The sequence below is a fragment of the Nilaparvata lugens genome, chromosome 2 (genome assembly GCF_014356525.2).
Source record: "Nilaparvata lugens isolate BPH chromosome 2, ASM1435652v1, whole genome shotgun sequence".
Taxonomy (NCBI): Eukaryota; Metazoa; Arthropoda; class Insecta; order Hemiptera; family Delphacidae; genus Nilaparvata; species Nilaparvata lugens.
Window position 1 is genome coordinate 65,444,510 of NC_052505.1, and position 26,865 is coordinate 65,471,374.

General features: G+C 33.8%; 1 protein-coding gene across 1 annotated transcript in view; it reads right to left on the reverse strand.

Moving 5' to 3' along the window:
* Positions 1-432: 432 nt before the first annotated feature.
* The window catches only part of LOC111061927 (oxysterol-binding protein-related protein 9), a 101,574-nt gene continuing 75,141 nt past the window's right edge, over positions 433-26,865 (reverse strand). The window contains exons 11-19 of the mRNA XM_039420151.1: positions 17,889-18,106; positions 12,905-12,934; positions 11,640-11,799; positions 9,334-9,641; positions 8,290-8,330; positions 7,485-7,742; positions 5,087-5,208; positions 3,331-3,436; positions 433-2,306 (exon numbers count right to left, since the gene is read on the reverse strand). Of these exons, the coding sequence (XP_039276085.1) occupies positions 2,226-2,306; positions 3,331-3,436; positions 5,087-5,208; positions 7,485-7,742; positions 8,290-8,330; positions 9,334-9,641; positions 11,640-11,799; positions 12,905-12,934; positions 17,889-18,106 (1,324 nt within the window). The 3' untranslated portion in view covers positions 433-2,225. The remainder of the gene's footprint in view (positions 2,307-3,330; positions 3,437-5,086; positions 5,209-7,484; positions 7,743-8,289; positions 8,331-9,333; positions 9,642-11,639; positions 11,800-12,904; positions 12,935-17,888; positions 18,107-26,865) is intronic.

The window sequence follows — 26,865 nt, forward strand, 5'->3', positions numbered from 1 at the left end:
TCAACAAATCAACTTCAACAGTGAGGGAAACCATTACAAATACATACACAAACAATCAATGGAATGATCCTTAATGGAATAATTATAATATTTTTATAGTATACGCTTTTATGAAACTTGATTTACGTTTTAAATAATTTTAGCAAACATATTCGGTGAATAACGCATCATTTAGTTTTATTTATTTAAGGCAGTTGACAATACGATTGCTTGGTCTTTAATAGAAAGGATAATGAATCTTCAATTATTATTAATGATGATTATTACTTTTTGGTAATTGAATATGATTTTATTTTTTAAAAGTGGGAGGCATGTAGTTGGGAGAATTAAACGTTGATTTCAATTAAAAATATAAAATCGATAACATTACACCCAACCAAACCACTTCAATATCTTTCCATCTAGTAGAAACTTTATTTCTATATTAGACAAACTTTGAGGAAAAAGGAAAATTTTCCTAGTAAGCGAAGCTTAGCTAAGAGACTATCAATTATTTTAGATAGAGAAAGACGTGGTGCTAATTTAGCATTTCTACGGATTGATAGAAGTGTAGAAAATGAATAGTTAAAAAAAATAACTTTCACTTTGATTATTTGAACTAGTTTGATAGAAATGTGATAATTGACTGGAAAAAAATGACAGAAACCAAGCTTCTAAAGTCTTAACAGTAGGAAAGATATTTGAATTCATTTATATTAACTCTGCTAAAATGCGTTTACTATACATTGGCAGAATGATGAAAAATGGAAATTCCTTTCCAATATGATGAAAATAATAGAACTTTTATCTACGATTTTTGCCTTCAATAGATAATAATACTATAGTACAGAGTAATCGTAAAAGGTATTCCGATAAATTTGGAAAAATCTTATTAAATATATTATTCTACGAGGCTGTAGCTTTGATTTTGTCAACCAAGTTTGCAGAAGCCTATCAGCTATTGGTTTTGAAAAACTTGACATTTCATAAATCGAAATTCAATTATTCAAACTTATCAATTTTGTTAAGAGTACGGTATTGAGTTTGTGAAAGCCAACTGATCCTGTAAGGGGTAGGTACTGATTTTATCAAGGAGCAAATCATACTAATTTCCAGATATCCTTTTCCTTATGGTACTAAAAATACATTATTTTATCCTCAAAACTTTTAGTATTTAAATTTCTAAAGAATAGAATAAAGAAAATTTATGAGTTTTATAACATATTTTGCTCATCAAAAGAATGAACTTATTGTTCCAGTGTAAATGGAGTTTGAAAATATTTGAATGTTCCATAAAATGATAGTGATAATTGACCCATACCCTGAAATCAAACAAATTGATTAAATGTCAAACAACTATGAAAACTTATAAAATAATAATTCAACGAGATTTATTTCCAGTCTAAAATAAACGTTGAATATGATTTACCAAAAATTTAGGAATCGTTTACTTCGTAAAGTGAAATGACTCATTGATCAATTTTAGGTAAGGATGCTCAATCAGCTATTAGCATATTTCAATTTTGACTATTTTTCCTATACATTTCCGATGAATATTACTTCTCATTTGATGTATTTTGACGCGATCGGTGAGACTCCACACAATCTGCCAATAAGATTAGATTTCAGTAGCATTAGAAGAGATAGGAAATTCATAAATGATTCATCTTGAATATCCTTGAAGATTTTGTTATCGAAATTCTTTTCAATAAATGTAAACTATAATGAAGATTGAAAGTACTATAATGAAGATTGAAAGTACTCCTTTCTATACACAATTCTATTCAATTTATTCTTTTTTAAGAATTTTGTTCCATAGAAGTATCGTTCATACTTCAATTGAACAATATTAGTATAGTGCTTTATAATAGTTACAAAATTTCGAATCAAGGTTCTAAAGAAAAAGCAACACAGTTTATCATTATCGGAACTATAAGTTGAAGAATAGCAACTTCCAAATCTTTTGGACAAACACTAAAAGTTTAGTACTTTACTAGTAAAAAAGTTTCATAGTAAACTAGATATTTTCGAACTTTAATGGAAAACTGAGACTTTGTCGGGACGTCTAATGAATTTAATGAACAACAGCAGCGTGAATTCGAAATGAATCCAGAAGACAAAAATGTTCTTTTTCTGATAACCGCTCTTCAAATGCCTCTTCGCCGGCAAAATGGTACCAAAAATATAATACAGCAACCGGTTCAGGTACTCTCTCTAGCATCAACTCCGCGTACTCTGTCTTGTCACTATCGGTGACTGGTTGAGTTAAGCCTGGATGACAACGGGTGCTTGTAAGACCACTGGTCGTTCGGCTCTGGGTAGAACAACTGTAACAACCGAAAATAAACGAGTTAGAGACAAGAAAATAATTACAAATAGAAATCAAATTTGGATAGGCTAATGGATAGTTGATAATGATACTGCTACTTGATAGGCCGAAAACGGTAGAGAATCCAAATAAATGAAAAGGGTACTTGTAATAATTGTATTAAAAGTTGAAAATGAATAAGTACACTGCAATGATACTTCAAGAAAAACACAAATCTGCTATCTACTACCTAACTAATTTAGATTACAAACGAATGAATTGCGAGTGACATCACTATCATTTTCACAATCACTACGAATTGTAGGTTTTGAAATCACTCTAAAAACTATGATGAATTTCGTTTATTTAGCATATGACAAAGAATTGTTAATTCAGATTTAACAAAAAATGAGTGTCATTTCAAAGACGCTTTCCAATGCATTTCTGCCAATTCCTATGGGTGTGCTCAAACATTTTAATTCTACTACACGTACTCCCACAACAACCAATGGTATTTCCTATCTGCCTTCATAAACGCTGGTAGCCTTTTTTATATCAGAGCATGAACTCGCAGGGCTTTTCGATTTACGAGGTATACTGAAAAATTTCACCACTAACCTAACAAATGATGATGAGTTCAAGTTTGGGAGGAGCTTATCCATACAGGTGGACTCGTCCTTGAGCATGCTTTCAATATTGGACATCCTTCCCTTATCCACGCACAAGCTGATGCCTTATGAACCCAAGGGCTCATCATAAAAAACTTTGAGATATATCCGGCTGGATTGCACTAACAAGATCAATCTTGATCTGGGATCAGCATAGTTCTGAACTAATAAAACTATGATTAACTGATTCAAAAAAGTTCATTTCGGCTTATCAAGACTATAGCTCAGATACATTCGACCTTTTCTGATTTTTAGATAATGTTGGTGAACCCATTTGAGAAATTAAATGAATTAATATGAATTATACTGAGTTTAAAAAATACAGATCTTGCAGAAATTTGTTGAATAAATCTATATTACAGTGAATCAACTCACTTTGTTTTCCCACTGCACTCCCGCGTCACGCCTTTGTTGAGCTTCTATCCTTTGCCGCTGTTCGATTTCAGATTTAGCGCTAGTGGCGTGTTGCACATTGTTCAACCTGTAAATCGGGGAGGAAAGAGACTTAATTTATGTTTTCAGTAGAGCACGCTACTAATCAAACTGGAAACAAGGAATAGTTCAATTGAATATTGTATTGGGCTAAATGTTAGCAAGACAATTTAAAAAAAAAGAAGAAAAAAGTACGAATGCGTATACAATCTAAAATATTAAAACGCAATAAAAAATTATCAAAAGTACCCTTTATTCTATTGCAATACAATATATTTGATAATGTTCAATGTGTTTTAATAATCAGTAGCCCTATAAAGAGGACTGAATCTAAAATATCTATGAGTAGATGCAGGAAAGGTTTGGAATCAATAACCTACAGAAACTGAGTAAAGGTACTTTTTACAGCTGCAATACAAAGGATACAATACAGTGAATTTGTTTCCTTTCTACAGTTACCAGTACATTTTCTAATGAAGAAATATTAATAGCATAACAAAAATATAATCTGGATTATTTCGGATTTGTTTCCTTTCTGTAGGTAACAGAAATTCTTGAACAATAACACTATAATATTCTTTTATGACTTACGCTTTTCAGAAATAAAATTGTACTGACTTACTAACCCCCGGTTGCACACAATTCTGTCAACTTTTTAATCCCGATTAAATGTCACGAGAACCAATCAGAGAATCCATCTTTTCAGATTGTTTTTTTTTCAACCGGGCCTAAGGCCGGTTACAGAGCTCGACCGACCGTATATACCAGCCTCACCATAATTATGCATCCATACATCAGTTTTTCAGTTTCAGAGCTCTCCTGACGAACGAACTGATCTGACTCACAAAATGGACAGTTACCAGTACATTTTCTATTGAAGAAATATTAATAGCATAACAAAAATATAATCTGGATTATTTCGGATTTGTTTCCTTTCTGTAGGTAACAGAAATTCTTGAACAATAACACTATAATATTCTTCTATGACTTATGCTTTTCAGAAATAATAATAAATTGTACTGACTTACTAACCCCCGGTTGCCCACAGTTGCAGATTTCAAATTTCAAACCGAATACAATACGAATTTTTCAACTACTTCAAAATGTTCATCAAACTTTTTAATGAGTTATCTGCAAAACTACAAGGCAACTTGAAACGTCAAAATCTATCTCGAGCTACTGTATCACCATTGAAAAGACTTGCAGTCACTTAAAGCTACAGACAAAATAAATGTACCGTAGATAATAATAGTATACAATTTTTTCTAATAAAAAAGTTAGAAATAGATGAAGAAATGTATAGAAAAATGCTGATATAAAATATTATATATTTAGACTATTAATTAAATTCATTCATTATGTTATTCAATTCAATATCAGCTCATTGTCGGGCAGAGGTGTCAGCGATCAGAGTATGGTGCGATCGGGCTACTAATCAGTACAGCTCTGAAATCTTCTATTTGCTTCAATAGCGCTTCAGTCGACCGATGGAACGGATGCGCACGAGCTCGACCGATGGTCTTCGTACGCATTGTAAAACGCATGGTACTGACCGTGGGCATGCGGGCGGTCAGTCATGCTCTGTACGGATACATGGAAAAGACAAGCGCGACTGACGTACGCAATCTAGTTACAGGTCAAGCTCTGTAACCGGCCTCAATCTTGCTCTTAACTCAAGAGTAGAATGTGAGTTACTCACTTGAGACCAGCGGTGACTTCTTTCCACAGCCTTCTCGATTCGTTGTCGCTCTGCTGCTCAATTGGACGGACTATTTTCTTGATCACTGACAGCTGGTCTACATCGATGAATTGTTCGGTTCTCTGCAGAAAACAATCAAAATACAGTATGAGAGATCAAACTAGAATATCAGAGTTAGGGTATGTAAACCATTAGTCATGATTATATTATAGAATGATTTAAAACATTATAATAGTAGATTTAAACATTTTAGATTTATAATTATAATAGTGAAATATATATTATAGACAAATCATTCATTATATGGAATGATAACAACCTCTCGGGAGCACATTCAATGGCTAAAAATAAGAATAATCAACATAGGTTTTCGTAGCATAGTATCAACTTTGATATAGAAATGCATTCTTTTTTAGTTATGCAGTCAAAGATTTAAGCTTCGAACAAAAAACGTAGGTAAAATATGAGGGTTACGGAGGTTACTACTGTAATACGTTTCTTATCTGAGAAATTGAAAAATCAGTTCAGTGCCGTAGATGGGAAAAATTACGTGAAACATAATAGTTAGTGGAATAAAATAAATTTCATTTCAAGATTTTAAGGTGAATTCGGTTACATAAATAAAGAGGCATTTTAATCCTCATCAAGTTGGTAGAAACTAAAATTCTGAATGATAGATATAGAAGTTTCTATTTGTTTAGGAACATACACACACATAGCGCACATTTTCATCTGCATAAAATGAATGGCTTTATGATGAGCTGTTAGTTCAAAGCGAAATCACCTAGTTCAGCCACTAACGTGTCTCGTTGCACCTGACATTTTCGAGTGACACGCTGATAGTCCTCAAGAAAAGCTAAACTATAAGGACGAGAAAAGCTTGCTGTAAGAACAACAACACAAACAGTGACATAAAAGACCGATTTTCTGGTTTTCGACTATTCAGTCAAAAATGACCGGTGAAACGCTGGCATAGTGGTTATTGGCTGACCTTTTGACTGATTTTCACGCTGCCAGCCGGAATGTAAAGCCTGAGTAATGATCAACCGTCACTGACTATAGACACTAGAGAGTAGGACTACTACTGAATAACAGACCACCGTACCTTTCAATTTTGTTGAGCTGGCAAAGAGTTGAGGACATATCTTCAGTGTTTGGTGAGATTCAAGTGTAATATTTAAATTTATTCTAGTTGTAATGAATCAACATTCAAAATATCTGGTTAGTATATTTTTGGATTGAAAATTGTAGCCTACTCAGTATGATTTGGTTATAAAACATGACCTATTTGAAAGAATAAGACTGATATTGTCAATACCACTTTAATACATTTGAAAATTAATTCATATTACAGAGGCAGGTTTCATGGTAATACTACCACATCTTCAGCTGAACTAATATGTTTGTTGTTGTTGAAGGAACAGATTATTCTACAAATATTAGCATAGATTAATTCCATAATTAATCCATCTATTCCCACTAACAATGTTCATTCTCCTTCCCTTTTACAACCCCAACACGTAACCTAAAACTGAATTTCCTGTTCCTTCAACAACAACAAACATATTAGTTCAGCTGAAGATGTGGTAGGTATTACCATGAAACCTGGTTCTGTAATATGCATTAATTTTGAAATGTATTAAAGTGGTATTGACAATATCAGTCTTCTTCTTTCAATTATGGAGAAATACCACAACATCTCATAGGCCTACCATACAATCAAATTATCTTGACCTATTTGATTTAGTTGAGAAATAATTTGGGAAAGAAATAAGGAAAAAGCACTAGGCTATACTTATTTTTTCTCTCCCAATCATTTTAATGGTACGTGTGAAACTGAAGAATGAATGGATAATAGTGATTTATTATTCCACGTTTTCAATACATTAGATGATACAACTTAGCAGACTGAATGCTATCTTCAATCTTCAGACGCCTATGTCGTATCTAGTATTGAAAAAGTGATCATGAAAGGTGGAAAATAAAAATGAACAGTATTTATTATTTACAAGTGTTGTGGACAAAGTTGAGGCAATGGGAGCCCCCTCTTCCACTCAACCCAAAAACCCCCTCTTCCACTTATCCCAAAAGATTGCATAGATGGATAGATGACCAATCAAGCAAAGTATCACAAACTTGACGGGCTAAAAACGGAACGTACTGAAAACCTGACGAATTGTCAACTTGACAAACTGAAAACATGACGTACTGAAATCTTGAATAACTGAAAATAGGTCTATAAGCATCCTCGGAGTCCATAAGAATAATTTCAAGTTAATCAGTTGAGTAGTTCAGACGTGATGATGCGTCATGCGTGTATTTCCTATTCCTTAAATGTATAAGCCAATTCTTTTATTTATAATATAATAGATGTATGATTGCAGTTAGTTATACATACGCCATCAGCCCACTTGGCCTCCATCTGGCCGTTCCACTCGCCAGCGATGGCGAGGAAGGGCTTCTTCTCGTTGGGAGCGAACACGTCGGCTGTGATGCGATGCTTCTTGCCGCCGTAGAACGGCTTCGTCAGGAACTCGACGTTGGCCTTGTAGCCGGTCTTGTCACACTTGATCACCACCGAGCCGCCCAGCTCGATCCACGGCACTGTCAGGATCGACCTCAAACACACCAACCAAACACACCTCTTCATCTCCAATCACATTCTACATTCACTCACTTACTCTTTATATCATTTGGCTGAGCCTGTTCCTCTCTCCCACTCATAGCTATATGATCTGTAATAATTATTGGACTAATAAATGGATAAATTGATAAAAAAAAAACTAGGAGTTATACGTATTTTATTTTTTATTAGCAGTCTACATACTTATTAAAGATGTAACATTTTTATAAGATAAAATTGAAAAGGATTTAAATTGGTTTTATAATTCCTAAAACTATAGTGAGGTCCACGTTAAAATGACAGTATTTGATCAACTTTGGTTTTGCTATCCTTGTCTATTATTCGACAAAGGTGGTGGTACTATCCTTTTCTAGGTCCACAACGATGCCAATTATGTTTTTTACAGTGTAGAAATATAATTAATTCATGCAGAGAATCGGCATCGCTATTCTTCTATCTTTATCCACTGCCATTAAACGTGGATCTCACTATAGCGAGTTGAGCAACATTTATAATATTATGATTTGGCCATTCATTTAGTAATCGCAGAATCTGAAGGACATGAAAAGGATAATAATTATTCATCCTTAGTGTTGTAGTGCTCCGCGTAGAACGCTGATACTGCAAAACACACAAATATCATTCTTACGGTGCAATTCCTTAGAGGCGATCGAGCAGCGCAGCTATAAGCAGGAAGCTAATAGTCTGCTTCGGGTTAAATTGAGAGGTTGCCTAGATATTATAAGTATGTATTAATTCTTAACATAATTTCATCAGGATTATTCATTTTAGACTAAGCTATCAAGAACAGAAAGCTCTACATCGCATATAATAAGAAGAGCGATAATATACGAAGTCCTTTAAAAATGTCTTTAACAATGTTCACAATTTTATCTATTTGTACCGTAGAATAAATCTAGTTTGTGGTGATCACCGATTTTGATTGACTCAAAACATATAAAGAGTGCCTCACGAAAGGTGTAACATCCTTGAAATTTAGGTTCTAAAGGTTCAATTTAGCTTCATTTAGGTTCTAAATGGAATTCGAAAAAAAATTAAAAAGATATTTTTTTATTTTTGAAAAACGTCAATAGCTATCAGTTAAAATCTAATTCTTCGAATATGGTTGGAAAAAGGACACAATTTCCAATAAGATTCATAAAATTTGTTCCTTTTTTTGCATATCTGAACTTTTCATGAGCGCTCAAGATTGGAAGAAATACATTGGTCGAGTTCTAAGTCAACCTCTAAACAGTTTGAATGCTCATAAAAATTTGAATAACGTCATGTAAAACGAAGGTTAATTGCTCATTAGTCTTTTCAGACTTGATTTCAATGTTTATATAAAAAAAAGTAAAACAAAGGAGCAAATTATATTATTTTTTTGGAAATTCCTTCCTATTCCCAACCATAACCTTAGAATTAGATTTTCACTAATAGTTTTCTAGTTAATTGACGTTCTTCAAAAATATCGGAAAATCTATATACAGTACCTCGAAAACTAACTAAGGTCGATGTGAGAAAATTTTACTGCACATTTTTTGTTTCAAATTTCATGTAGATCTATGGTCTTCGGTTGTAAGATAGTTAATTCTTATGATAGAATATAGATGAGAACACTAACTGGGCGGATGATGCGAGACTTGTTCGGCGACAAAGGTTAGCTGATTGCGGTGACACCAGGGCACAGGTCCATCGCTGACCAGAGGCGGGGTGGTGGAGGGGTCGTCGCCCCCCTCCCTGGCCGCCCCTTCGCTCACCTCGACCCCCACCTCCTCGCTGGGCAGGTCCCAGTGGCACTGGAACACCTCACCCAGCACTGGGTTGTAGGGCTTCTTGGCCACCGAGCTCTTGCGGCCCGCGTGGTAGGACGCCAGGTACCACCGCACCACCGCCACCATCCGCTCCCTTTCAGTCTTCATGTCGGCTATACTGCAAAACCAAACAGCAAAACTGATGTTACTTGTCAAACATCCAACAACCAATGAAGTAAACTTGGTAATGTAACAGAATGGTAAGAAATATTAAATCTACAAGAATGGCAACAAATATGGAGTTGGAATAAGAGCCGATAAGGCTACTTCATACAAAGAGATCGGTCTTAGGCTCGAGAAGAGACTCGACTCTAGTTGAGAGCATGTGTTTTCAAATGGTGACAGTCGCGGAGACTAGAATCGACTGGTCTGAGTGTCACAATTTGGAAACACATGCTCTCAACTAGAGTCGAGTCTCTTCTTGACCTGAGTCGTGTAAGTGTGAGTTGAGCCTTAGGTTGTCAGTCAGTCGGACTGGAGCCCGAAAATATGAAAGTTGATACAATGGACTATTTCTGTGTTGATCTCATGGTTTGGTCCACTCGTGAGATTGTCCTCCTGTCCAGATGTTGGATCAGACTGAAGACCAATCAAAACAAATAAAGGAGCTTATAAAGGAACATAGAAAAGAGTCATGCATAGTATACATACAGAGTGGCGGAATAGCGATTTGTGCAAAACCGGTTATTGCCAAACGAGATAGAATTTGGCCGAAAGAAGCGTAGCTGAGCTCGGCCATCTATGAAGTTTTGCAGAACGTTTGCACACAATATTTTTCCCAACATTCAAGTCATTATCAACTTTAAATTATTATTAAAAATGGTGCTGACATCGATGTTATCGATTGGAAACGTGCAGAAGACACAAACCATGCACAAACACGTGTTTTGCGCACGGTTTGTGTTTTTCGCATGGCACGCAAGAACAGCTGTTTTGCAAACAGTTTCCAGTTCAATAATGACTAGGTTTGTGTTCGAATATTAGGAAAAGTCATTAAACAATGGTTTAAGTTCATACTGAATTTATTTTTAAATTAACTCTATTAGGTTGTTTTCATGGTTACATCTAGAGAGTAATCTGGTAATAACACAACGTGAAATTGAGCTATTTTTCCACATTAAACTAAGCTGAATGAGTTGTTCATGTGTAGGTCATACCAACGCGACTAGAAAGTCAAGAGGCTAATAAACAGGGAAAGAATATGGGCAACCAATGCTCTTTATTACGTCACTGGAGTCATGGAAAGTGGCATTTGAAGAGCACTGGCTGCCATTGAAATACCATCTCTACTTTGCCCGTCTATCAGCCGTTCAAGTGACGGCTAGAGCTGCTTCAGTTACCGTTGCGTTCATATCACCAATTGCTTTCTGTATGCAAGCGCGGTTCGCACTAGTGTGAAAAATACAATGCAATGCGATATAAATTTGACACAGCTAATAATGATGATAGTGGATAATCCAGTTCTCATTAGCACGTTCGCGATAAATAAATAAATGTAATTTAAATACCAAAAAACAATACATGTCATGAGCCACGCCAAACAAATTTGCAAGTTGTATCATTATCTAAAAAATTGTCTGAACAAGTGACAAGGAGCTTCTGCCCAAGCTTCTGGCAATCTATTCAAATAACATGATACCAACAACGAGATAACTATTATTTGACTTCGATAATGTACTAAATTGGATGTCAATATGCTAGGTCATAACCTAGCTACATTTGGGCTCTTGTATAAATTAGAATAATTAAATAAATATGTCTATTCCCCTTGTATGTTGAGAGTGTATACTTCTTTTGAGGCGGTGCTCCGACAAATTTTCCTTCGTATGAGAGAACTGTGAATATAAGATTGATTATAGTAAGGATTTCCAGTTTTAGAAACAAAGGTTTACAGTGAGCTAATCTATCCGAATCTGAGAGCATCCTGACTACTTTCTTCTGAAGTATCAATAGCTCTAAAATATGTCCACTACTTCCCCCCAATAAATTACCATGGAACATAATACTAAATAGAATAAAACAACAATGAGTCAGGTATGTTGAATCTATAGCGCGTTGCATCGTAACATATCGCAGTTGGAAGAAGAGTATTCGACCTGTCATCAGTTTAGCTTACCTTACAAATAGGTCGGGATGGGCGAAGTAGTCGGCGTACATCTCGAGGAGGGAGCGTCGCTCGAGGATGAAGGTGGGCAACACCACCTTGGTCAGGTCCATGCCGATCTTCACCTGAGACAGCAGGTGCGTCACCACCGAGCCCTGTGTCTCCATCGAGACTGCACGTTACACCATTCCATTAATTACAATATTCGACATTAAATTAATTCAAAAATAGAGATCAAATAGTGGCATGAATCAGACTAGTCAGAGTAGTCTAGTGGTCATTGCACCTTCGGCCTGCTATCTCTACGCTGGACATGAATCAATTCTCATTATGTCTTGATTTTTGGGATTATCACCACATTGACCACGCACAAGTCAGTTACAATCTTAGGCATCACCATGAAAAAGGGAAAAGAATGAATTGATTTTATTGATTTTCCCCTTAAAAGCATATATTGCAATAGTGAGAGTCTATCAAAGACGATCTGCTTGGTTATGAAACGCAAACCAAGCTAATTTTGTACTTCATGTTTTGCCTCGAAAGTTGATTTTTATAATTTAACATCAACTTCGGCTAAAGGCTGAATGCCAAGCCTAATGAACTGTTCATAATCATCAGTTAACATTTATCTCACATTTTACAAATCTAATCAAATATAACTTACTATTGAAATTCTCTTTTCCAATTTTTTCTTGTTAGATATAGAACTATTTGAAATTTTTTCTTGTTGAATAAAATTCTATTCTTCTATTTTTTAGTGAGGGTCCTTAAATAATATTCATGATCTCAGATCAGTTAGCATTGTTTGAGTTGCAAAACATCAAAATTCGTTGATACGGATTGTCTGTAGATTGTGTAATGATTATAAAATAGGTCCTATAACAATATACATTACTGATCTTTCAACTATAAGTTATAATATTCACAAGAAAATTCCATTAATTCTGACAATGTTTAGTGAGTAGTCAACTTAATCAAAAATATTGTCATTTACAGTGTCAAGCATCCGTGACAAAAGTTATTTTTCCATAATTCGCTATACATTCTTTCAAGTGATTGATTTAATCACAATTTATCAACATTTTATTAAATCTGGAATAATCCCATAGTTAATCTCTCATTCAGTCTAGAATCAATATTATAAGCCTGTACTACATTTCAACAAGAGTCTCTGTTAATTATTAAAATATGATGATACAAAGGTATTTATAGTCAAGTACAGTATAACAATATCACTAATAAATGAATATTGTTAGCTGATGAAAAGATATACTCACTATCGCTCTCTGTTGGATCCTCATAAAGCACTGTAAAAAATGAAACATGAAAATTAGTTGCAAACTTAACCAATAAAGGTCAGCTAAGTCAGATCACTAAGAAATTGTCATTCTTTCAAATTCAAACAAGCGTGTTTGAACAGCCAATTACGAAATTAATGAATTAAAAATAACGGGAAAACGGTTAAAATAAACAGCATACAACAAATTCGGGTCCAAGCTGAAGCTTAAAAACTGAAAAATATGAAAATATTGAACAGTTTAGAACAAAAGTGTAAAAAGAACGCTGAGCTTGTCAACACTCACAATGGCAAATCTGTCCAGTTACGGAAATGAGGGATTTTTCTCATCGGCAAGTAAGATGAGTTCGGGGACACTCTTCATCAAAGAATGTTAGTATTTTTGAAAGGTTATGTCAAAATTGACGAGCATATAATTCTTTACAAATGACAGTTAGCAAAGATGATAACCAATAATGAATCCTAATATTATTTCAAACAATGGTTAGAATAATTGTATGGACAGGTTCAATTTGTTTCTATCAAAGAATATTTCAATTGGGTGAAAAATGTGAATGAGTGGTGCGATGTAACGGCGTTCAACCACGTTGAGCAATGTGTCTAAACATTGTAAATACACAAGTATTTATTTTCAACAAATAATCTTTGATGTTTTAATGAACTACCTGAGTGAATGCTCAATTCATTTAATCAATCAAACTTATAGTTTAGAGCTATTAGAGATCTTCCAAAAAGTATTTGATGTTTGCGCTGCAAAGGGTCTCACTTTAATTAAAATGTCCATATCGTACACGGTATCACTGTTTTAACGTATTTCATATTGTACGAATATATTCATCTAATAGTGAGCTATTTATATCTAGCCTACCCGTGTTATCGTATGGGCATATTAAACTGTCTCTCATAACCTAAATAATATTCGGAACAATTTGAGAAAAAATTAGGAAACAGAAGTTTGGTTTTCCGATTATTGTATTGTTTACTCTATCCAATAAATAAATGAATAAATAATAAAAAGTGGCCACTGATTGAACGGGCTAGTTGAACAGCTTACTTGGTAGAAAATAAATTTTTGCACGATTTGGCAACTCTATAGATATTCATTATTTTTGAACAACAGTCAACGAAATTTTCATCACAGCGGATATCACCCACAAGCACAACAGCTTGTATGAGAAAAATGGTAGTAATTAATTGGTGAGCAACATGGTGTAACTTCACTTTGTGAATCAATGATAGTTTAGTTTAGAATGTGTATAAAAAGAGTAAATTCTTATGGCATTTTGTTGGTGGTGAGCAGTCCAGTCCCTAAGGGAAGGTCCCACCTAACCTGAATTATAATTGAATTTTAAAACGTCAATGAGCCTTACGACTGTTACTCTACCGTGAACCCACAGTTGAACATGCCCATACGATAACACGGGTAGGCTAGATATAATACAGAGTGAGTCATATGTCTAGAAACCATTCAGTACGTTAGAGAATGTTGTAAATATAATACTGTAACTTTTAGGATAAGTGTTATTGGTCGATTACTCTACCTTTTGACGTACAACTGGATTTCAACCCCTCATAAGGGGGTGACTTAGGGGTTGTAACTCCAATATTTTAAATGTAAACACCCATTGTGTGGAACATCATTTTGAAGGTCTATTTAAAACAAGTAAGATGACATTGATAAAAAGGTTCTATTATACTTGTATCCAAAATGGCGGCTGATTGAAGTTTTAGTTTTTTTAAGAAATGAGGGGTTGTAACTCAAATATTACAAATGTAAACACTCATTGTGTGATACATCATTTTGAAGGCTTTTTCAAAACAAGCAAGATGACATCAATCAAAATGTTCTATGATACTTGTATACAAAATGGCGGCTGATTGAAGTTTCAAATAAAAACTGAAAATTCAATCAGCCGCAATTATCATAGAACATTTTTATTGTTGTCATCTTTCTTGTTTTGAAAAGGCCTTCAAAATTATGTACCACACAATGGGTGCTTACTTTTAAAATATCTGATTTACAACCCCTCATTTATTTAAAACTAAAACTTCAATCAGCCGCCATTTTGGATACAGATATCATAGAACATTTTTATTGATGCCATCTTTCTTGTTTTAAAAAAGCCTTTGAAGTAATGTACCACACAATGGGTGTTTACATTTGAAATATTTGAGTTACAACCCCTAAGTCACCCCCTTATGAGGGGTTGAAATTCAGTTGTACGTCAAAAGGTAGATATTTGACCAATAACTTATCCTGAGAGTGGCAGTATTATATCTACAACAGTCTCCAACTTATTGAAGGGTTCCCATACATATGACTCACTCTGTATAGCTCACTATTAAATGACTACAGTATGATGTATTGATGATATAGTATGAAATATATTAAAACAGTCATAAAAACTATCTATACCAACATTCAACCAGTATGTACCTGCATTTACAAAGTAATTTTGATTTTCAATTTTCTTCATTATAATAGTTTAGTTTACTACATATCTATTATTCAAAGTACGGTATTGGACGCCTTGTTTCATTCTCATACTAATCTAGTTCCAACATTAAAATGAATAAAATATTATATGAAAGATTAATTACTGTACTAGATACTTCAAAATTACTTGAATGAAAAAGTTTATAGAGTGAGAAATACTAGATTAATTATCAATATTAATCAACGAGCAAAAAATTACTTTGTTAAGGTGTAATCTACCAATAATAATTGTTTCAATATTTGTGACTCGTACCCAAGAGCAGCAACTAATGAAGAAGCATTTTACTCAAATTATCTACTTTAATAAATAACCCAACATTATGAGAGAAAATTATCTTCATGGAAGAGTAAAGTGTAATAACATATTCCCATGTGCTCTTCAGAATACAGATTTCAAAATAATTTAGTATAGAAATATGCAGATATAGCAAAAAATTACAGGTATAAATTGTAATAAATTATTATCAAACAAATTTTCAATCCAGGTTCAACAAATTGCAATTTGTGCAGAATATTTGCTCGAAAACTTTGGTTAAACCATTCATTTGGATAATTAATTTATTGTTCAAAGGCAAACAAAAAACTGATGATTACTAGTTGAAAAGTAAAAGAAAAAAAATTATGATTATTATTATTCACAAATCAAAACTAAACATAAGCTACAATTTTAATATTTAAATCAGTCAATCCAATCTCTAACTGATTGATTATGACTATGATGTTTATGATGATGAGTTCAAACTAATTTTACGGAATTTCAACTCACATACTGCATGATGTACTCACTACCTACACAGAAAACAATACAAGAAAATACATTTAAAGCAGCCTCAAGTTGAGAACACACATCAGCCACTTGAGAGTTATATAGAGTGAAGTATTTAGAAAAGTATTTCTATTTCTAGGAAAATAAATAAATTGGAAAAAGTAATACGAGCTAACAATGTCTTTATATATAATGTGAGTGAAAACACAAATTTGATATGGGGATATTGAGAATATTCAGCTTTGAAATCAACTGAAAATAATATAAATCAACTGTTCATTTTAAATAAACTAAAATGTAATATTTGTTGGAATATTGTGTTGATAACGAAGAATGTAATATTGTCATACTAAATTTGTAATCTAAATAAGTAAAAAAAAAACTGAATATACACCAAAGCTAAGTATATTGTTTAACACACTTATTGAAAGATATGGAAATAATTGATTCAATATTTTATAAAAATACAATAATCGATATCTGTGCAAGCAAACCTTAAACTGAAATTTAGGGGTTGCTTGCACAGATATGAAATTGACTTCAAATTCATTCATTAGTTCATTTGGAATCAGTGGCGTAACCAGGGAGGGATATGGAGATGTGGGCCTACGAAATTTTCAAGGGAAAACGAAATAGAATAAGTGGCAAACTGGGCACTAAAAACCTCGAATGGAATGTTAGTTTTTGAGTGGTAATTGCGTGAAATCGCACCAAATTGAACGTATATTAACAAAATATTTTTAGCTTTTTCATTTTTTCTAAATACGCCACTGCTTGAAATTGTTCCCGTTACATTAATTAGTTAGTTTACGGAAGAAAACTTGATTTTTTTGTAACTTTAGTAAGAACTACACAATTTCAATTCAAGTATTTTGAATGCAATACAATATACAACCAAAGAAGTACATTGCTTTGCTTTATTCAATCATTAATTATTATTTTTCCAAGTAAATTGAAATGAAAAATCGTTGAATGAATTTCTTAATTTCTCAAAAACTTGAAACTATTTTTTTAATATCTTTCAAAAAAAAAAAACTAAAATCATGATATGAATGAACATCTAGCAATCTAATTAATATATTTTCATTTTATTATTGTTTCTAGACAACTTATTCAACACTCCAAAAATGGATAGCGTTCATCTATTTAGTAATCAGTGATTCCATAGCAAACATTTAATACAAGTGAGTAGATAACAGTGATCTCTGCAATTCAACTTTGCCTCGCCTGGTTAGTAGTTTCAATCCGACGTGATTAGTTTTCTCGACGGCAAAGTTTTGGAAAACATCTCAACTTTGTTTCATATCTATCGTCTCTTGGATTACTTACACATCTTAATTTGAACAACTCGTTTCGTTTAGACAATGCGACACATTTAAATTAAAGTTTCAAACAGTTAGCTTAGTTTTATTTTCAAACATTTCTAATATTAAGAGAATATTCAGTTTGTACCGGCACAGCCATATTAAAGTTGCTAACAGTTGGTTTAAAAGCAAAAAAATTGACTACCTATTGAGAGAAGAAACAGTTTGTTTTGACTGGTCTATGATCCTTCACTGAAGTAATCTCACTCCTAGACATCCTTTGTGAAGCCATAATGACTTTTATGATAACCCGGTTTAACGACTGTGGTGAACACATAAAACCAACCAAACCAAACTGAAATAAGGTGAACTAAAGTAGACACAACGGTCAACTTACGGTCATAGTCAAGCGATCCGTCTGGCCGGCTGAACGAGTCGGCAACACTGTTGCGATGTTTCGGCTGCTGCTGTGTCGCTGAGGGTGTCGCCGCGACAGTTGCTGTCGCAGTCGCCGACGACTGGTCGCTTGCCACAGCTTCACCAGCCGCTCCCCCTCCACCCCCCTCGCCACTCCCCGCCGACACCCGTGAAGAGTCATAGGGCAGTGTGCTCTCACTGCAACACAAACAACAAACACACATCAATTATTAATACACAAATATTTATTTGAAATAAATATATCGATAAGTATCTGAAATGAATAAATAAAATACAAAGAATGATTGGGAACATTTCATTCAGTTTACTCTTAGCGAAACATGATAGAAACATAAAATACACATACAACTAACACCAGCAGTGCTATCACATTAATAATTAATTACTGTAAAGAATGACAAATATATTCAGTAACATGTGCTTGCATGGGAAAGTCTCAGGCCCGGTTGCACGAAAGTTGAATGTTAATCATGATTAAATGTACCAAGAACCCTTTGCATTTTCAATTTAATCACAGTTAAAATTGAACAGGCCTTTGTGCAATCGGGCCTCAATTTCAAAAAATCAAGCTATACTACAACGACGTTAATATTAATAATACAAGTCAAATGGACCACCGGAAGCTCAAGTTCCAACTTCTTTATTCACATTGCAATTTAAAACAATCCTTCTCTCTATTCATCTGGCCTGTTCCTGTATCATAGCATAAATCTATTCATAACAAAACCAGCATCAGGTCTACTAAGCAGCTTGAGCTGGAGATTTGTGAATTTGCAGAGAGAGGTTTATAGATATATATTTTTGATTCATATGAAAATTTAATATTCTTGGATGAAAGTTTTTCCTTCTCATAATGTGGATAATTCGATTAATTTCCAATATTCTAAAATACTCCTGCTCCAATTTATTCTAAAAACAATGGTATGAATACGGATAACATGAGTACGATATGGCTATGGATCCAGTACGACAATATAATAAGTATAAGTATATAATAAGTAACTTATACTATTATTGAATAGAATAACTAACGACGAATAATTTCATGTTTAAATAATAAGATTAGCGTGTTATCACTTTACAATTGTTGAGACACAAAATTACAGTCAATTTGCGAGATTAATCTGCTAGGATTGAGAAGTTGTTAAAACTGGTGGTGAAATTGAGAGAAGCTCTCCTTAGCAGCAGTGGTTGGTGTTTAATTTCACCCCGAGGAATATTATGAGCATTTTCAATTGCAGTGTCGTAGAATTTGAGCAAACTTTGGGGTTGGGGCAGGGAAAGGAGAGGAGTTCACTTCACTCAAGGAGTAATCTCACGGAAATTCGGACGATCAATATGGCACTGCCTCCACCTACAATATTCATGTGGCACATCTTACATTCTACTTCATTCATTCATTATATTTTTCTTCTCTCAAGTTACTCCTTATTTTCTCTTCACCTTCTCTTGATGACTTTTTCATTCATTATTTCTTAATGAGATCCTTTCTATTCGGTATTTTATTGTTATTACTGTTTTCATCATTCAATCTTCATACTTCATTCATTCATGTTTTTAATGTTTTTCAAATATACCTTTCTTCTTCTCATAAGGAATACTTTTCAATGAGTTCTTTCTGACTCGAAATTTCTGACAACACTCCCACGAGAACGGTAGAATTCATTGTAAAGCTCCCCCTTCAGTGATATGATCTTTCCATTTCCAATCTCTCTTATTCTGTAAAGAGGAGAAAACAAGAAAGGAGAGAAACAAGAGAGTGAATAAGTGAAAAATGACAGGAATAGAGGAGAAATAGGAAGACGGGAGGGATACGAGCTCAAAGATAAGTGAAAATGAGAATGAGTAAGAAGAGCTGGAAATAGAAAATATAATGGGGAAAACGAGTGACTGAGGACGAAAAATGACCAATATGAGAATGAGAGATCGTACATGGTACGAAAATGCAAACTGAGTTGAGAATAATAGAAAAAATGGAACATTTCATTCAGTTTACTCTTAGCGAAACATGATAGAAACATAAAATACACATACAAGTAACACCAGCAGTGCTATCACATTAATAATTAATTACTGTAAAGAATGACAAATATATTCATTAACATGTGCTTGCATGGGAAAGTCTCAGGCCCGGTTGCACGAAAGTTGAATGTTAATCATGATTAAATGTACCAAGAACCCTTTGCATTTTCAATTTAATCACAGTTAAAATTGAACAGGCCTTTGTGCAATCGGGCCTCAATTTCAAAAAATCAAGCTATACTACAACGACGTTAATATTAATAATATAAGTCAAATGGACCACCGGAAGCTCAAGTTCCAACTTCTTTATTCACATTGCAATTTAAAACAATCCTTCTCTCTATTCATCTCGCCTGTTCCTGTATCATAGCATAAATCTATTCATAACAAAACCAGCATCAGGTCTACTAAGCAGCTTGAGCTGGAGATTTGTGAATTTGCAGAGAGAGGTTTATAGATATATATTTTTGATTCATATGAAAATTTAATATTCTTGGATGAAAGTTTTTCCTTCTCATAATGTGGATAATTCGATTAATTTCCAATATTCTAAAATACTCCTGCTCCAATTTATTCTAAAAACAATGGTATGAATACGGATAACATGAGTACGATATGGCTATGGATCCAGTACAACAATATAATAAGTATAAGTATATAATAAGTATACTATTATTGAATAGAATAACTAACGACGAATAATTTCATGTTTAAATAAGATTAGCGTGTTATCACTTTACAATTGTTGAGACATAAAATTACAGTCAATTTGCGAGATTAATCTGCTAGGATTGAGACGTTGTTAAAACTGGTGGTGAAATTGAGAGAAGCTCTCCTTAGCAGCAGTGGTTGGTGTTTAATTTCACCCCGAGGAATATTATGAGCATTTTCAATTGCAGTGTCGTAGAATTTGAGGCAAAGTTTGTGGCAGGGAAAGGAGAGGGGGTTCACTTCACTCAAGGAGTAATCTCACGGAAATTCGGACGATCAATATGGCACTGCCTCCACCTACAATATTCATGTGGCACATCTTACATTCTACTTCATTCATTCATTATATTTTTCTTCTCTCAAGTTACAAGTTACTCCTTATTTTCTCTTCACCTTCTCTTGATGACTTTTTCATTCATTATTTGTTAATGAGATCCTTTCTATTCGGTATTTTATTGTTATTACTGTTTTCATCATTCAATCTTCATACTTCATTCATTCATGTTTTTAATATTTTTCAAATATACCTTTTTATCTTCTTCTCATAAGGAATACTTTTCAATGAGTTCTTTCTGACTCGAACTTTCTGACTATGTGTGATAACACTCCCACGAGAACGGTAGAATTCATTGTAAAGCTCCCCCTTCAGTGATATGATCTTTCCATTTCCAATCTCTCTTATTCTGTAAAGAGGAGAAAACAAGAAAGGAGAGAAACAAGAGAGTGAATAAGTGAAAAATGACAGGAATAGAGGAGAAATAGGAAGACGGGAGGGATACGAGCTCAAAGATAAGTGAAAATGAGAATGAGTAAGAAGAGCTGGAAATAGAAAATATAATGGGGAAAACGAGTGACTGAGGACGAAAAATGACCAATATGAGAATGAGAGATCGTACATGGTACGAAAATGCAAACTGAGTTGAGAATAATAGAAAAAATGGAAAATCGACTTCAGAAAATAAAAACAGAGAAACTGGAAAAAAGTGGGTAAAAGAAGACGACGACGACGAAGAAAAATAAGCATGAAGAAGATGATAAATTAAAATATGAAGACGGTGAAATAAGAATTATGGATAGAGCGAGAAGAATGAGGAGGATAAAGAATAATAGGACAGACTGAACAGCACAAAAAAGTTGAAGGAATAGAACAAGGAGGCAGCACAATTCCTGAAAAATAAGAAGAGTAAAACGAGGAATAAAGCCTGAGAAGAATTTCAAAAAGTCAAGTAAAAGAAGAATTGCGACTGTATTTCACGTCTCAAGGGTTTTGTAGGGGCAAATAATGCAAATTGAATGGATTGCATCAGTAGCAACAGACAACGTTGTCAAGAACATCAATGACAAAGTGGAGACTAGTTTGAGAGAATTCCCTTGGCAACGTGTGACGCCTTTTATGAATGGAACAGCAATTCTCCGAATTCAATCTTGTTGAAATTATTCTGGATCTTGCCAAAGGAGAAGAAAGAGATTGTCTCCTCCTCATCCTTCTCTTACTACTTATTCTCATGGCGAGTAAGAAATCCAGTGCCCTTTGCCTCGGAAATGGTTCCCAGTAGCACCACGATGCTCTTCAACAAATCGATACAACCAACAATTTATGCCAGAAAATGCGAATTTAACCACATATTTTGCATTATCTGCTTTTTGCTTTTCTTTTTTCAAACTGTAATCATTTCGTGATTGGATCATCTTTTCAAATAATGGAAAAAATTGTGGATTATGAATTGAAAATTAATTTATATCTTGAGTGAGTGTAATATTTGACGGAATTTACTGAAACGTGAATTTCAATCACATTCTAAAAGATGTAAAAAACATATTTTTCTAAGCAAAACTTTTGTTCCTGTTTGTCGAACACAAAGGTGCTACGAGAAATCATTTTTTACAGAACCGCTGAAATCACACATTAGTGTCATATTTAGCCTACTCTTAAACTATAGTCTGATAAACAGAAAAAACCTCAATAAAACAGCCAACATAATACGAGATATCTAGATATCATAGATCTTCAGAGCGATGAATAATTCAAATGTCGTAGTAGAGTAATTAGAGAAGAATCTATTTTTAAAATTATTGAAACACATTTTCAAAAATGGCTAATACCTGAATATTTTAAAGGCAAATCAATCTGAATAATTACTACTGGATAATAAATTCTGTTATTATTTTACACAGAATTAGATGAGATTGCAGTACGGTAGATTAAACTTTGAAACATGCAGAAGCAATTTGTTTGCAGTGAAACAGAGGAGCCCAGTTGAAATGAGATTGATTTTTACATATTATGCAAATAATATATACAGTGTATGGCTCTACTCTGCAGGCACATTGCCTACGATGAGAACATAGTCAGAAATTGTGTTCACAAATAACGTACTACAATATTAAATCCAGAAGTAGGAAAATGTAGTTGATATTGAACAGTTTGAACCAATCGTGCAAGAATTTCCCCGTCGACAAAATGCCAATTCATGAATATTTCGTACAATATCCGCCTGGCTAGAGAGGAAGCTCAAAATTAAAATTACAGTTGGATATTGAGTTGGGAAGGAGAGCGAGTGAGAGTGAGAGAGAAGGAGAGAAAGAGATAATGTGAGTGATAGGTAAAATGGTGCAGGATGAAAGTATCTGTTATTTGTTGGCAAGGGCCAAGTAGGGTATTTCCACTTTCCAGTGAAATTAAATTGCATTCTATATTAATTCTGTAATTTCATTGCAGATGTTTTCATTTCATTCAAATACTCTAATTTAGTAAGTTGAATACAGTCAGGCCTCATTGAAAGTTTATTCTAGAACAGAGTTTCAGTAAGCCTAGTCATATTCAAAACCGAATAGAGATGTCTGATTGCAAGTTCATGTCGCATTCATGGTACAACATAGATTGAAAAATTCCATCATAATACAGATCGGGAGTAAAATACAGTTGGCCTACTTTATTCTAGATTTCCTGAAAACCGGTGTCAGAAGACCACTAAATTAGAATATTTTCGTGTTAGAATGGCCTCTTATACTTTCCCTACTGATGGAACTAGGGGAAAGACCAATATAATAGAGAAAGAATAGAGATACACACAATATGAACGAGAGTAGCATAACATGTAGCACATAATGAACAACTATTTATTGTAAAAGCATTCACTTTTTTTGAAACGTTTTGCAATAATATTAATATCCAAGATTTGATTTAAAAAAAAAATTAAGGGGATTAATTACATTGAATAAAATAGCTTGAAACTGTTAGAGCCACTTATTAATAAAAACATAGGAAACTAGTTCCGGTTGTTTCACAATTTTCTACTCGTTACACAATCGTTAATCAATTAGAAATTGATTACAATAGTAGTAATGATACTAAAAACTATAATAATATGTTACGAACCTAGTATCTTGAATTTTTAATAAACAAATGGCTAAAAATGTCGTGACACTTTCAAATCATTATATTCGGCTTGTTACATTGTACTCAGTCATTAGCTTCATTCAGTTCAATTGAGTGATTGCTTCACGACTCAACAGAAATACGTACTGCTTTTTCGAGGCTTGGCCGACAAGTATTGGATTTTTACTCTGTGATCTGGAGCTTCTTTCACTCTGAGTGAGGATCTGGGAGTGTAATGAGAGGCTTTTGAGATTTCTACAAAATCATGTGCAAATCTCGTATGTGTGGAAGTAGAAAAAATAAATGAAAAAAGAGAAGAGAAAGAAAATCAAGAAAAATAAATTGAAGAAGCCGGAGAAAAAGAATTGAAGAAGTAATTGATTGCTGTTCTAAATAAAGTAGTGCCATTCAAGCAATAAACAGTATGCCAAAACTCAAGTGACAAATTAATTAGTGGGATTATTGAACGGGGTGCAGATAATTGCAAGGAATGGGAAAGAAGTGGGCGTTAAAAGAGAGAGAAAAAATGAAAGAGGAAAGGTTGCTGAAAGAGAGGAAAAATAAAAAGTGGATAATGATGCAAGTCTGAATATTTCCTCTTGAAAGCCTTCTTTTTGCACACAGATCTGTGAATGAATCATCATTAGCAGCTCAGCTCGTCTGCAAAAATGTTCCAAGACGAAATTTCTACACTCTATGAGAGTCTCGGTACTCTAGAGAGATCTCTACACAAATTATTCCACGCAGTTGTTGACTGCATATTCAACACTGCAGTTAAGATCGTAGTACAGCAGTAATAATCTTTGCATTGTCATATCAAACTGCATATATAATTGAATGGCAAGGTTGTCTTTTAGTTTAGGATATAGAATAATACGAATGCATGTTTTCATGTGCCATCCACACGTACTATAAAATTATGGTACGTACATACAGAACAGACTATTGGAATATTCCGGAGATAAAACCGCGAGAAATTATCCTCTCCTCATATTCTTGTGTTGGCTGATAGTGTTGGAAAGACTATGTTACATGAGTTGAAAAAAAAAACAATTTTCAATGAAATGATATCTGCTCTGGTTTGAATTAGGTGGACAGCCGTCTTTGAAACTGATATTATTTAAAGTGATAGTTTAAATAGATTTACATCAATGCAGCGTTGGATTTCAGAACGAACATTTCAGTACTAATTCAACCAAATACTAAACATATCCTTACAATTCTAAGAAATATGAATAATTAGAACAACAAATGAAACAATAATAATAGCCAACTAAGAATTAATTACAACACTGAAATAGATACATCAAATTACAAATTGGACAGCAAATGCCCTACAGGAAAAATGCACTACAACTTGCGAAAAATGAATAGCACGTACAAAATCTCTCTATTAAATTTAATAACTAATGACAAAAGCAGAATCCAACTAAAATAACCAACAAAAAGTTAATAATTATGATAATACTGTACAACACATAAACCCAATAAAGTACCTCCTTTTCCAAAACTTAGCCATCCTATTGTAGTATCAAATTATTTGAAAGATTATTATTGTTATTCCCATCAATGCTAATCAGCCTTCTCCAGTGGTCGCCATCAATGAATCTTATCACCATCAATTATCTTCTCAGGAAGTGGCCATCAATAACGTCCTAGACGTGCTGCCTTATAAAAATCAATCACTATCAATACATCGCCATCAATAAATCAATCCATCAATCAGCAGCTAGCAGTGACGCACTCTCAGAGTTTCACCACCAATAAACTGCTCCTCCCTAGCACTAGAACAAGGTCTCATCACACTAGCACACACATATTGGCTGATAGCGAGTAAGTACACTACACACTGGCACACACGTTATTGGGGATAGCGAGTAAGTCACCACACACTTGAACCACCACTACTCAGACTGAGCTCTGTAACTTGATATACCATCCCACACATACACATTGTCCAAGTATTGGGCTAAGGAAAAAGGGTTGAAGCCTTTCTTCCCCCAACAACCTAAATTCTTCTTTTTCTTCTTCTTAATCTTCTACTACTTTTCCTTTCACTCCTTTCCTCTTCACACTTTCCCACTCTTACCTCCTCATCCTATTAGTCTTCTACTTTTTACTTTTCTCAATCAACTGTCTCCTCCTTTCTCGCAATCAACTCTCTACTTCTTGGTAAGCTTTTTCTTCCCCTTTGGAACTTAATCTTGGGTTCCCTTCAATTTTCCTCTCATTCCAACCCTTTTATATTTTGATATTCTTCATCGCATCTTGTCTTTCTCTAAATCTGTTTGAATATTGTTCTCAAGCTCTATATCTCCTTATTTCTTCATTTTATTCTCATAATAAACTTCTTTATGTGTTTTTATCATCCTATTTTCACCTTCTTCAATTTGTAATATCATTATTATTATTTCCAACTTTTCTTCTACTTCAAAAAATTCTTCTTACTCCTTCACTCTAGTCACCCTCGTTTCCCACATTACCGTTCTAGTTATTTTTCTTCTTCTCTCCCTTCTCAATCATCATCACCATTTATACTCTTCCTCCCTCATCTTCTTATTTCATTCTTCAACAAAATATACTTTAACAAACTTATGATTTTCCATTTGACTTTCAATCGTTTAATTCTTTCTTACTCACAATTTACATTTTTCTTCCCTTTATTTTCCTATTCATCCGTTCAACATTCTAAATTTTTTATTCTTCTTTTAATTATCCTTCTATTTTCATCAATCACTTCTTTCTCTTGACTTCCTCACCCTCTTCTCCATTCCATCTCACTATTCTACTTCTTCTTTTTCTTCGTCTGCGTTCTTCTTCTATT